This window comes from Carex rostrata, chromosome 20 (assembly GCF_964058835.1).
Source record: "Carex rostrata chromosome 20, lpCarRost1.2, whole genome shotgun sequence".
NCBI lineage: Eukaryota > Viridiplantae > Streptophyta > Magnoliopsida > Poales > Cyperaceae > Carex > Carex rostrata.
Window position 1 is genome coordinate 7,486,699 of NC_135937.1, and position 13,666 is coordinate 7,500,364.

Here is a 13,666-nt window from a genome sequence, read left to right on the forward strand (position 1 = left end):
AAAAATCTTATAATTGTTGCACATAAAGGTCGAGAGTTTGATTTTTTTTCACGATTTCGCAACTTCTGCGAAGATTTTTCAAAAAAAAAAAAAAACTAAACGTGAACTAAAAAATTAAAGTTTCTAAACTTGCCTCTGTCATGTCTTACATTAATTAAGAGGATGTTATGGATATTATGAAATGTTAGAGTTGTTCTTCGAACTTTATTTGAAAAATAACAATATATATATTAGAGTAATAATTTAATTTTTAAAATGAGAAAAATACTATTAAATATAATGCAATATAAACAAATTATATTAAAATTTCTGACAGATGATCACACAATAAAGTATTTAATCGATATATTAGATACATCCCACGCATTAATTGATGAACATTTATTAATAAAAAGTTAGATAATTTTCAGCCAAAAAATAAATTTGATGATAATTAAAATTTAAAGTTGATTCAATGATTCAAGATGGATGATTCGTAAACTGTAAACTCTAAATCCTAAATTCAATCATTGTGGATTGTCAATTTAAAGTCAAAATAGGTTTAAATAAGCTTGTGGAGTTGTGGAGAATCAGTCTTTGATTCAGTGGCAAAGACAATACTCTCTGTATGAAAATTCACAGGTTTAAAATCCGAATGGAGGAAGTAGAAATTAAATAGTTGGATGGTTTGATCTTCTGCTAAAAAAAAAAAAAACTTGTGTAGTTATGAGTCCAAACAAATCATGTGGGTTTGTCACTAACATTGCCATATTGTGTATGTAAAGAATGCATCTAATCGACGAGCTTCACAAATTTTCAATTGAGAACATGCACGTTTGAAGCGTACATAATCGATCTGAATCATTCAACATGATTTTCATAAGAAAATTTACTTATAGACTAAATTTTCCATTTTTTATATTTTTTTAGATTGATAGAAAATCACTACTTTTGAATGGTCTAAATTTTTAGATCAAGTGATCAAATAGATTTTAAAAATAAAAAAAATTAGTTAGCAAATATGTATTTGTATTTGATTTCAATCAACTATTTGAACTTCTAATATAAAAATATTAATCCATGATATATATTAATCCGCAATATATATAATACCGTAGCCTCACTCATTCGATTACTAATTTAATAACCTTAGATCTTGTGGTATATTGCTGTGATCTGAAAGTTAAATTTAATATATTTAAGAACAATAACTAGTGATCTTATTTGATAAAGGATAAAATAAAATATGTTGAGTGAGGCTAAGGTATCATACATAATAACATAATACACATCAGTTCGTAGTATGAATTTATATTTTTTTATTTTTAAAGTTTAAATAAAGTATTCGATCTGCTTGAAAAAAGTAGATAGAAAATTTTACAATTTTTAAGATTCGCTTTACTATTATTTTTTAGAAAATAGTTAGCCAATATTTAAGAGATAATTACTATAATTATTGGCACGAATAAAAAAAAATATATTAATATATATATATATTTTTTTTGCAATTACAAGAATATTGAATTTTATATATGTAAATATGTCATTAGTTATCCATTCCTCGTTACCTGTGTATATAAATAAATAATTATTATATGTTTTGTTCCGACAGGATTTACAAAATTGCCACCATGCGCCACGTCACCGGTTATTTAATTAAAGATTTAATAACGCAAGTGTGGAACAATTTCAAATGTGAAAAAACGTTCTCGCTCCCTAAAAAAATTTAAATTTCAACGACAATAGTCGAAATATGGCGCCAAATAAAACTTATCCGCAATTTGGCGGGTGCTGTGCAGCCAGGTGCGAAGAAAGAATAGAAGCTTCTATAAGCCCAACGTTAATACCGACTGAACCGAGTCCATTGTACACCATACAGTATCAAGGAAAAGGCAAACGAATCCACAATTTCCATAATTACCCTCAATAATGATTTTGATCTCTCCACATTTCCGTAGTATATATATGCTTTTAAAGGCTCAGCGTTATTTATATTTAAATTTTTTATAATTTTTTTCTTATTATTCTACTAAATATTTATTTTACATGATAAATGATTATTCATAACATCAAATTGATATGCTTAAATAAATATTGTAGATATAATTAACAAATATCATGAACAACCACACTAGGTATATTTATTTGGATTTGGATTTATCTGGCTACTATACAAAAATTGATTTAAATTTGGATTTTTACTTTTTTTCAAACAATTGATATGTTAAGACATGCTTGCTAACTAAGAAAAAAAAAAGAGAAAAGTAATAATTGACTTTATATATGTCATAAGAATAAATGCTAATCTTGACCGGAGTTGTAATTGTTGAATTTTAGGAATATATATGGAATAAAATTTAATAAAGAATGTATTAAAGAAATACGGGTGCATTCGGAAATTTGATTAGGGCTAGACAAAAAATTAGAGTTACCGGAATAAGTGTCTCTCACCTCACACAAGTTGCACGGGCCCGCCAGGGTTGCTTTCCGCCTCTCTTAAGTCTTGGTGCCCCACTTAGGCTACTTCCCGCGTTCTCGCCTAGAGCGCCTCTCACCTTCCTACTTGCGTCTCTACAACGTTGTCGTGTACTTGTATTTTCATCATTTCTTTTTTCTTTTGTGTAAAAGGAGAGAGAAAATAGATTTGCGACCTTCTTAATTGGATACTACAGAAAAAAGAAACAATGAAACAAAAGTTCCAGGCTTTCGGTGGAAAAAGAAAAATGGACAAATCGCAAAAAAAATTTGGGCTTCGATAAAAAAGTAATTTTAGTTAGACTGCGACCTTCCTCGAAGAGTAAATTTAAATTAGAATATAGGGATTGATAATAATTATTTTGATAATAATCATTCATTTTTGGAAACCATTTATTATTAAGATAACGTGCGTTCGAACAACACGTTTTCGAATGTATGTTCATATTTTTTACATAATTGTGCGATCTTTTTGAAAATGAAAATTCATAATAATTTTATGTTATGTGATGTTAAATTATAGTACGTTTCTATATAATTTAAATACAAGCGTTAAATTTAGTATAATTCGAAAATTGATTGATTCTTCTAAAATAGTTTGAAAATTTCATAGATAAATTAACCGATAATCAAATGATATTCATAATATGCCATAAAAATTTTAGGGATCAATTTATGTACGCTTAAAAGGATGATCAAATGATTTTCATATTTTACCGTGTTCGATACATGCTTGAACTAAATTATAGAAAATTTTCTATAATTTTAGTTTAATAGTTTTGTTATTTTCGTATGCGGTCGTCGGACGGATGGGATACCGCTAAGCGATTACTCGGTATGCGGCCGATTAATCGGAATTATGTGGACAATTTAATGTTTTTATTAAATTTATGTATATATATCATAATTTATTAAAAATAATTTATTTAACTCATTAAACTTATCCAATAAACTTAATTTAACTTAATTTCATTATTATAACATGACACTACACTTATTTTTTTTAACGTACAAGTACTTTACATGTGTCAGTAACCCGTGATTTTTATTCATAGGAAAACCCAAAAACAAAATATTAAAAATGAGAAAGGTTGCGTAGAAATTTGAAAAACAAGAAGGCGTATGTGGCCCATGGCGTCCCTGCGGGACGCCATGCCATGTTCAGTTCGATGTAAAAAAAAAACCAATAACTGGGACGCCATGCTATATCAACTCCCAAAAAACATAATGAACTAAGGTGTCTTCGAACTGAACTTGGAAATTACATGATGTTGCTTTATCAACTGGGACGCCATGTTATATCAACATCGGAGTTATTTTATTTTATTTTAATTTTTTTTCCATCGAAATGAACTTGACATGGTGTCCCAGTTATTGTTTTTTTTTTTTTCGTCGAACTGAAGTTTGGCATGGTGTCCCTGCGGGACACCATGGGCCGCATATGCCTTCTTGTTTTTCAAATTTCTACGCATCCTTTCTCATTTTTAATATTTTATTTTTGGGTTTTCCTATGAATAAAAATCACGGGTCAATAACACATTTATTTAATGAAAAAATAAATTCAAGAGTTAATTTTTTTTCAAATGCTAATAACATATTATGTGAAAGAAATGAAACATTCCAACATAAAATCACTAAATTTAGTTTATAATAACAACTTAGTTTCATAAATGAATATGTCGTACTAATTGAAAAAATTACATCAATAATTAGTAAGAAAAAATATGATAAATAAATAGAAGAAGAGTTAATCAATTTTAAAGTAAGTAAGAAGAAAAAACACATATAAAAAATATTAAATGTATGTCCGAACACAAATAAAACTATAATACATTATTTATAAAACTTATTTCACACACTATCACATAAAAAAAAATTCAATGTGAAAAAAAAATTTTGAAAAAATTTGAAAAAAACGGAAATAAATGGCCGATAAAACAGTAAACCGGTTGATTAATCAGAAAAAACGGTCGATTAATAGAAAAAATCAGCAAAAAGTACTCCAAATATATTCGTGACGATCTGGCCATCGTCTCCAATTAAACAGCCAATTAATCAGTCATTAAGACCGTTTTTTACAACACTGGTATTCAATCACCAGGAATTATCGTAGGGTTATTTCGGTAAATGGGCCTTGTCGCCTCGAGCTCTGAGTTTTTTCAATTTTTCCAAGAAACAATAAAATAATAACTGTTTCCCACCAGCCAGGCAGCGACCACCAGCATTACGCTCACTGACGTGTGGGCCATACTTGATTGGCTTTGTCCTCTGTAGACCTTGTTCTCTTCCAACTTTCCTTAAAATGAACTTTCCATCTTCTTTTACTGTTGCATAGACATGGTCTTTGAAAACGTTATGCTCACATGGAAAAGACTAATAGCAGGGACGTCTATATACACCGGGTTCATGTTAAATACGGTGAACCATTGCCTGTAGTCTGTACCCGTGTACCGTCGTCTCACCTTCTCCTGTCCCCAAATCGTTACAAAAAAGGAAGAAACAAAGAAATAAAGAAAGAGCAGTAACAAAATAGAAAAACCAGTATTTATATCCTTGTTTCCTTTCTCCTCTATCTTAACATCAATCTCAATTTCACAATTCTCAAACCCTAACCCTAATTATCCAATAATGGCGAACGCGGAGGTGCCTACCTCCTCTCCCGAGCCCCAGCATTCCAAGAGGCCTCCTGATACGGTTGTCCCTCCTCCTCCCCCTACACCTCCTGTCGACATAGAATCGCATAACAACTCTGCATCAGACTGTCAGGAAGAACACAGGGAGGAGGATTGTGACATGGCGAGATCTGAGTCGGAAAACAAGATCCCTTTGCCTATTGGATCCGATTTTCTGTCGGAAGGTAAGGCCTTTTCTTCTGAGGATTCATCTTGTGGGAAAGATTTGGTACGAGAAGAACCAATGCTAGATAGTCACGCCACAAAATTGGAGACAATACAGGAGGAGAAAGAATTGCCTGTGGTGAAATTGGATACGAGTACACCCGAGCAACCAATGGGAGAATGCCAAATGGTGAAATCGGGTTCAGAGAGGAAGAGAAAATCGCATGACGGATCCATAAACATGGAATCTTTGGTTGAGAGGACTGATAGGAGATTAACTAGGTCTAATTCAAGGATTATATCAAAAGGTACGAATGAATGCCAAAAGGTTGCAAAGAGATTAACAAGGTCACAAAAACCTTCACCTGCTGATTATTTGGGGAATGATGTAGATATTTTAGGGTTAGAAAGGGCCTTAAAGAGGTTATCTAAAACCGGGTCTAAACGGGTTCTGCAAGAACCCACTGGTGATGATCACCCCCCCAGCACATCACATGAGAAGACGAGTGATTGCATTATGTCTGATCTTTTAGACTCAGATGGTTCGTCTGATGCTGTTAATAGAGGCATTACTATTATAGAAGAGATCATGGAAACAATTGAGGAGGGTCAAACTCAGCCAATTTGTGTTGAAGTACCCACCAAAGATCTAGTCAATCTGGATTGTTTATCTACAGAAGCAGACAAGAACTTTGATGAAATTAAAGAAACAAATGCAGTTTGTGCTAAAGAGGAATCTGTTTTTCTTTCGGAGCTCGTTAGCGACGAGCCTATGTCTGAAAACAAAGTTGAAGAACAAACAACAGTTCTTCCAATAGAAGTATGCTCAACAGCAGTGGAGGTGTCCAGTGTTGAAAATAAATTGGAGAATTCTAGATTAGAGACGCCATCCAAGAGATTAACCAGATCAGCATTGAAAAATGGACAATTGAACGTCTCCGGTATTTTGGGTTTAGGGTCATCTATGGATGGGCTGATACTGAAAAGCGAAAATGTGGAAGAGGAGGAGACAATTGTTTCCGATGAACTGAACCCAGTTTCAATTGACAGATCCACTGATGTGGTTAAAATTGAGAAACCTGGATTAGATGTGCCTTCAAAGAGACTAACCCGATCAGCATTGAAAAATGCTCAAATGGATGTGACCCCCTTTTTGGGTTTTAGGTCTACTATTGATGAGCCAAGACCAGAAACTCAAAATGCCAAAAAAATTGAAGTAACCCAGGTTTCAATAGATGGCTCCGGTGACTCTAACACAATTAAATTGGAAAACCCTGAATTTGAAACCCCTCCGAGGCGGATAACCAGGTCAGCAGTGAAACATGCACAAATAGTCTCCAGTGAATTGGAGTCGCCTCCTAGGAGGTTCACCAGGTCTCTATTGAAAGCCGATGTAAGCTATGATGAAGAGGATGGAACTGGAGATAGTGGGGATGTGTCTGAACTGGAGAGGTCTACTAGAAAGGTCTCAAGTTCTTCACAGAAAGGTAATAAGTCATATAGTAGGCCCATGATGTCAGGTGGATGTAAGAAGTTTGATCTGATAAAGCCACCATCAAATGCAAGAGAATTACTTGCATCCGGATATCTTGAAGGATTGGACGTGATGTATATAATCCCCCATAGCAAGGTAAGCTAAGTGGGGTGCCAATGTAATTGTACAATGCCAACTTTTGGTTATTTTTATTTTGGGGCCTATTGATGAATTGTACCATAAAAATGAAATAGAAGAAAGAGAAAAAGACCATCGGATTTGGGTGCGGTATAGACTGTTAAAATGTCAATATTCTTGGGACGTATATAAACTGTAGGTAATGTAACTGTGTAAATCTTCAAAGCTGAAGTACAAAAAAAAGAAACAAGAAAAAGAATACAAATCTGAGATCTATCACTCTTTCTAGTTAAAGCAATTATGTTTTATCTGGTCGAAAGATTATATATATTTTAACTACTTGTACAGAAACCAGCGTTGAAAGGTGTGATCAAGGGCGGCAACATACTGTGCTTCTGTTCAGTTTGTAAAGGGTTACGGGTATGTATGTGAACAACTGGCTTATCTTTTTCATATTAATCAACTAGTACCTCACATCACTAGAACTTGACCTGACTGGTTTCAGCACCCAAACTCTGTAGGCTAATATTTGAGTGAGGCTACGGTACTATGCATAGTGCATTTTTGGTCTGTACTACAGATTCATATCTTCATTTTCAAAGTCTAAATAGTTGATCTGAACTGTTCATCATGATCTCCATATAAAAATGTACTTGGAGACAAAAATTTTCATTTTTTAGATTTTCCTATTTTTTAGATGGTACAAAATTACTACTTTTGAATGGTCTAGAGAATCTTTATATCAAGTGATTTTGCATCTATCTAAAAAATAGTAAAAAGAGCCTAAAAAGTGTAAAATTTACCAATCCAAAAGCAAATTTCTTATGGAGATCATGTTGAGCAGAACAGATCGACTATTTGGACTTTATAAATAGAGATATACATATGTAGTACGGACCAAAGTGTACTATGCATAGTACCATAGCCTCACTCTTAATATTTTTTTTAATTTTTGATTGATTTGTGTAAATTTTTGTGATTCTGTTTTGCATTGGCAGTCTGTATCTGCATACAATTTCGAGGTGCATGCGGGAAGCACAAAGAAGCATCCATCTGATTTTATATTCTTGGAAAATGGGAATACACTACGTGATGTGTTGAGGGCTTGCTCGGGTGCTAGGATAAATGATTTAGAGGTTGCACTGAAGAATGAGGTCAGTCCCATATCCAAGAAGAACCTGCGTGCTTGTTTGAAATGCGGTAAGATTGAACTTGTGTTTATTTTATTTTACTTTTGATAAAAGGGCACCCCAGCATCTTTTCGATGCTATTCTTGAGAATTGAACCTGTGTTTCTCTCTCTGTAGAGATTAAACTTGTGTTTATTTAATGTGGACTTCTTTATGATACATAGAAATTAATAAGACAACTTCTTAGAATGAGAAAGGTCGTAGTTTGACTGGCCTTACTAGAAATTAGCTGTTAGTATTACCAATGCAACGGTGACTAACTATTTTATGTGTTTTGAGGAACAAAAATTAAAATAAAGGCAAAAAACACCTCTATGTGGCGGTAGCAAATAAGTTGGTATTTAAAATAAATTGCATATACTAGTTTGAGGTCTAAAGTAATCCCCATCTTACTTGAGATTTGTTATATATGAGAAACAATCCCCCCTTGATCCCAAAAACTCTTATTATTTTTTTTTCCTTTGATTATTAATTCAAGTTTTGTTGTTCTGTTTGCAGGGTCTCTTCTGACATCAGACGTGCACAAATTCTTTTTGTGTGATTCATGTTCTGCGACGAACCAACTACTACCTCCCTGTGATAGTACACTAAACATGAATCAGTCACCTGTCACAACTCAAAGGTACTAAGCATCTCCAAATCAACTATTTAGGCGAAACTTCGGTGCTAAAATAGTAGCCTGATCTCTTGTTAAATTTTTTCAGGTCATTGATTCCAGCATTATCTCAAAGTTCTTTAGATATGCTGTCTAAGAGCGTTTCATCACCGACATCATCATTGCCATCATCAACTAAAAAGACCAATACTGTCGGAAGATTAACCAGAAAGTTTGTACCTCCTTCAATTTGAATTTCATTGGTGTCTTGCTTTTTATGTGTTGATCTTTTTGTTAATTTTTATGCCTTTGGTTGTTTTTTACTTGAATCTTCTAGAAATACCGGGTTACATAAGCTAGTGTTTATGGGTGATATCTTGCCAGAGGGCACGGAAGTGGCGTATTATGTTGGTGGAAAGGTTCTTATACTAACTTTTCTATTCTCTTAATAGGATTATTTTTTTTTTTTGAAAACTTGGCAGCAACTGCCAAGGGACTAATAGGATTACTTAAAACATGGTCTAATTACATTTTTGTATATCTGATCGGATATGGTTGCTCTGTTGGTTTCTTTCTATTCAAATTATGTACAACTTTTTATTAGTCTAATTTAGCAATTATTCCAGCCATAAAAACTTGAAACCTGAAATACAAATTGAGCTCCAGAAATATCTCTTGCTGACACATAAATACTGCTGATATGATCTCAATAACTTATCTATAATTTTTGTTTCCGCAGAGGTTGCTTGATGGTTACATAAAAGATGGTGCTATATTTTGCCATTGTTGCACGGCTGTGGTAGTTTATCTATAATTCTATTGTGTGTGAATACTAAATCCCGATATCTTCTTCTCCATCATGTAAGCTAAACTAATTAGTTTTTTTAACTTAAATTTACAGGTTAGTCCTTCACAATTTGAAGCACATGCAGGCCAGTCCTCACGGCGCAAACCGTAAGCAATACATGCCCCATTTGACCTGCTTATCTTTTTCTAATTTTCAAGGGGTATACGCTATGCTCAACTTGTTAAACATTCTCAGGTACAATAACATATACACGTCAAATGGTGTCTCATTGCACGAACTCTCAGTTTCTTTATCTAAGCACAAAATGATATCTCTTGGTGAAACTGACGATCTGTGTAGCATGTGTTCTGATAGTGGAGATCTCATTGTTTGTGATTTCTGTCCCAGAGCCTTTCACAAAGGTTCTCTCTCTTGCACCCCCCACCCCCCTACACACACGCACACACAAGCTTACTCTCGCTGTCCCCTGTGAAAGAACATCTTTTGTAATAACGTCTATAAAGAAAATGTTTTTAATAATGGAAGTGGATTTTCTTATGCATGTTCTTGATGAGATACACTTTGCTTTGACTAGCAGATTCCAGTTCCCTTGACCACCTTATTTTTTCTATTTATTTTTCGCAGATTGTGTGGGATTGACTGAGGTACCAGAGGGAGACTGGTACTGCCAGTTCTGTGTGAGCCTCCACCGTAGAGACAACTGTGTGGCGAGCAATGACAATGCGCGTGCTGCAGGTAGGGTCGAAGGGGTGGACCCCATTGAACAGATTTTTAAGCGATGCATTCGCATTGTATCTATTTCCGAAGGTGACCTTGGTGGCTGTTCTATTTGCAAGTAAGTGAAATTTACCATAGCGCATAACGTTACGTACTATGGATCAATATCTCCATTTTCATAGTCCAAACAATCGATCTGAACCATTCAACATGATCTCCATATAAAGATATACTTCTAGATCAAATTTTATATATTTTTTTAATTTTTTTTACTATTTTTTTAGATACGTAGAAGATCATTTGATCTAAAAATTCTAGACCATTAAAAATTACTAAATTAGTGATTTTCTACATATCTAAGAAAATAGTAAAAAAATTCTAAAAAATGTAAAATTTAATATGCAAATCCATTTTCATATGGATATACGCTGAACAGTTCAGATCAACTATTTGGACTTTGAAAAAGAAAATAATGATACATAGTACAGACCAATCTGTGCTATGCATCGTACCATAGCCTCACGCTTGTTCTCTTTATTAAAAAGTAATTTTTCTTTTATTTTTATGCAGGCTGCATGACTTTAGCCAATCAGGATTTGATGATCGCACTGTTATTCTTTGTGACCAAGTATTTGTTTCATTCTTTCTTTATGTTTCAACTCTTCCTATTTTTCTTTGACCACTTATTCTTAAATATCTTTTTCTTTTCCTCTAATTTTTGTTCAGTGTCAGAGGGAGTACCATGTTGGCTGTTTGAGAGAGTCTAAGATGGATGACTTGAAGGTCAGTTCCATTTTTTTTAATATCTTACATATGTTTTGTATAATAACTCTTGCCTATCCTAAGCAAATTTACCTTACAGAATGAAATGTGCCAACTAAATTCTGTCTCGTGGCAGTGAAAACCCTTAACAAAGATCACATATCTGACAACAAGTTAAAATACAAACTGTATTTAATTTCTTGCTTATCATAAGCATGTTTTATATCCGAAGTAGTACAACATAATATACAGGAACATGTTTTATATCTGAAGTAGTACAACATAATATACAGGAATTGCCTGAAGGGGATTGGTTCTGTAAGTCGGACTGCAGCATCATGTATGGTGCACTAAGAGAGGCGATCCTTGGTGGTCCCCAGTCTCTGACAAGCTCTGATATCGAACTAATCAGAACGAAAACTGAGGCAAAAGGCGCTTTAGATAATGAAAATGACAGAGAACAAGAAATAGTAGATTATGATAATATAAAATGGAGGCTTCTTTCTGGGGCAAGTGCTCAAGAGGTAGAGGTTCAGTTGTTGGCAGGAGCTGTTTCTATATTCCATGTATGCTCCTTACATTATCTGTATTTCCTTATTCTATTTTTTTTAAAAAAAAATTCAGGGAGGTATTTGTGTATACCTTGTAAAACTGCAAGTTTGGGAGTTACATTGACATGTATCATAGATTCTCCCCTGTTCTGAAATTTTGACCAATAAACCAACTCTTTTTCTCTGAGGGATGAATAAAGGGAGTTTCTTTTGGTGCTTTCCATGAACTTGGAGAAAAATGAGGAGTGGCTAGTATTTTTTTCATGATAGACAAAAATATATAGAGCTCCTAGAAACAGATATTATGGTCCATACTTTGCGAGTATATGCATTGGGAAACTTCACGTATTGAATTTGGTGATTTTTTTATAATTATCTGGACCTTTTTGCAGGAGTCATTTGATCCTATTATTGATGCTAAAACTAAAAAAGACTTGATTCCTGCAATGGTTAATGGGTAAGTGACATTCATCTTAAACTCTGTTTTGACAGTTTTTTACTGCCTTGTGGTGCATTAATCATTTGAATCATGAACAAAATTAAAGTGCTTTTGCTTCTAATAGGATGTCCATAGCAGGTCATCAAGACTACAGTGGGATGTATTGTGCTGTTCTAACTATTGGGTAATTATTTTTTTATTGTATTTCTATCTGAATCTACTTCCAACTTTATTTGTAAATGAGATAATACATATTCAATTTCAAATACATCTTCCTCCCAGTTAGTTACTTTTTGAGTGAGTCTATGGTACTATGCATAGTGCGGATTGATCCGTACTATGGATCAATATCTTTGTTTTCAAAGTCCAAATAGATCTGAACCGTTCAACATGATCTCCATATAAAAATATACTTGCGGGCTAAATTTTATATTTTGTAAGAAAGGTAGAAAATCACTACTTTTGAATGGTCTAGAATTTTTAGATCAAGTTATTTTCATCCTATTGAAATTACAGTTTCATATGGAGATCTCATTGAACAGTTTAGATCGATTATTTGGACTTTGAAAACAAAGATATTGATCCATATAGTACAGACCAATCTGCGCTATGCATGGTACCATAGTCCCATTCTTCTTTTAAATAGATTTTATTTATCATTTATTTATTTGGCATAATTACTTTTGTAGGTCAAAGGTAGTGTCAGCTGGCCTTCTGCGTGTCTTTGGAACTGATGCAGCTGAGCTTCCTTTAGTAGCTACTAGCAGAGATCTCCAAGGGCTTGTATATATTTTCTTCATTTATTCTAATTAAAATTAAATTTCTTATAGCATTTTCAGATTTGAGCCTATGTTTCCAATGTTCTCTTAGTTACGGTACCTTCTATTGATAGGGATATTTTCAAGCACTGTTTGGATGCATGGAGAGGATGCTAATTGGATTAAAGGTTCGGCATTTTTTGCTCCCGGCTGCTGAAGAAGCCGAATCAATTTGGATAAAGAAATTTGGTTTTTCTCGAATTACTTCTGATCAGGTACCGTTTATTATTTCCTTTATTGAATCAAGCTTCATTTGCGAAACCTGTTTCTACTGACAAAGGATTTTTGCTCTTTGTAGGTAGATGAATATCTAAAAGGAGCACATCTAACTGCGTTTCGTGGAACAGCAAGTCTACAGAAGCCTCTTTTCATATCTTAGGCTCTTGCAAAGGAGAAGGAAAATCAACTAATTTTTTTGGGAAGTAGAATTTCTTGCCTTTGGCATAGAATGTAAATACTGACAACTTGTTAATGCAAACTGTATAGAGAGTTGCCCATGAAATAGATCAATTTTTGGTAGCTGTTCTTTTGTTGGAAGGTGCGACAAGATAGAAACATAGTGTTAGGAATGTAGGGAGATCTATCTTTTTCATGCAATTGCTTTATCTCTTTGTTCTTATCTGATGAAATATAGGCTGTTTCAATTAGAAATCGAGTTGTGCAGTATTTTCTTTTTATAGTTTTTAATAATTTTTACGGTCCGTATTGGTGGGAATTGGAGGTGTTCCAATGCGAATTCATATCCTCAGAGATATCTCAAACTTTGCGTGACTTTATGGAAAATCCCAACCGTTTAACTACGTTCTACACGAATCTCAAAGCAGAGATAATACTGACCCCCTACATCACCCCCGAATAGGCACCGGACACGTCGGTCACGCAAA

The 13,666-nt window shown here is 33.7% G+C and overlaps 1 protein-coding gene across 2 annotated transcripts; it reads left to right on the plus strand.

The window, feature by feature from the left end:
• The first annotated feature begins 4,842 nt into the window (after positions 1–4,842).
• LOC144572561 (uncharacterized) lies at positions 4,843–13,433 on the plus strand. Of its 2 annotated transcripts, XM_078322184.1 has the most exons (18): positions 4,843–6,921; positions 7,252–7,323; positions 7,902–8,103; positions 8,591–8,714; positions 8,797–8,919; positions 9,025–9,106; positions 9,427–9,486; positions 9,589–9,641; positions 9,730–9,896; positions 10,120–10,330; positions 10,783–10,840; positions 10,939–10,995; positions 11,268–11,540; positions 11,918–11,982; positions 12,089–12,148; positions 12,654–12,747; positions 12,857–12,997; positions 13,081–13,433. In XM_078322184.1, exons 1-18 carry the CDS (start codon positions 5,083–5,085, stop codon positions 13,159–13,161), a joined length of 3,762 nt encoding a protein of 1,253 aa, XP_078178310.1. In that variant the 5' UTR covers positions 4,843–5,082; the 3' UTR covers positions 13,162–13,433. The 2 variants fall into 2 exon arrangements, with proteins under 2 accessions (XP_078178310.1, XP_078178311.1); XM_078322185.1 differs by lacking the exon at positions 7,252–7,323 and having other exon boundaries at positions 4,938–6,921.
• The last annotated feature ends 233 nt before the right edge of the window (positions 13,434–13,666 follow it).

Bases quoted from the DNA above. Each gene is read 5' to 3' on its own strand.
- LOC144572561 (XM_078322184.1), top strand. From the start codon at position 5,083: ATGGCGAACGCGGAGGTGCCTACCTCCTCTCCCGAGCCCCAGCATTCC. The intron at 8,104-8,590 runs GTAAGATTGAAC...TTCTGTTTGCAG, and splicing joins GCGTGCTTGTTTGAAATGCG to GGTCTCTTCTGACATCAGAC. The intron at 11,983-12,088 runs GTAAGTGACATT...TGCTTCTAATAG, and splicing joins ATTCCTGCAATGGTTAATGG to GATGTCCATAGCAGGTCATC.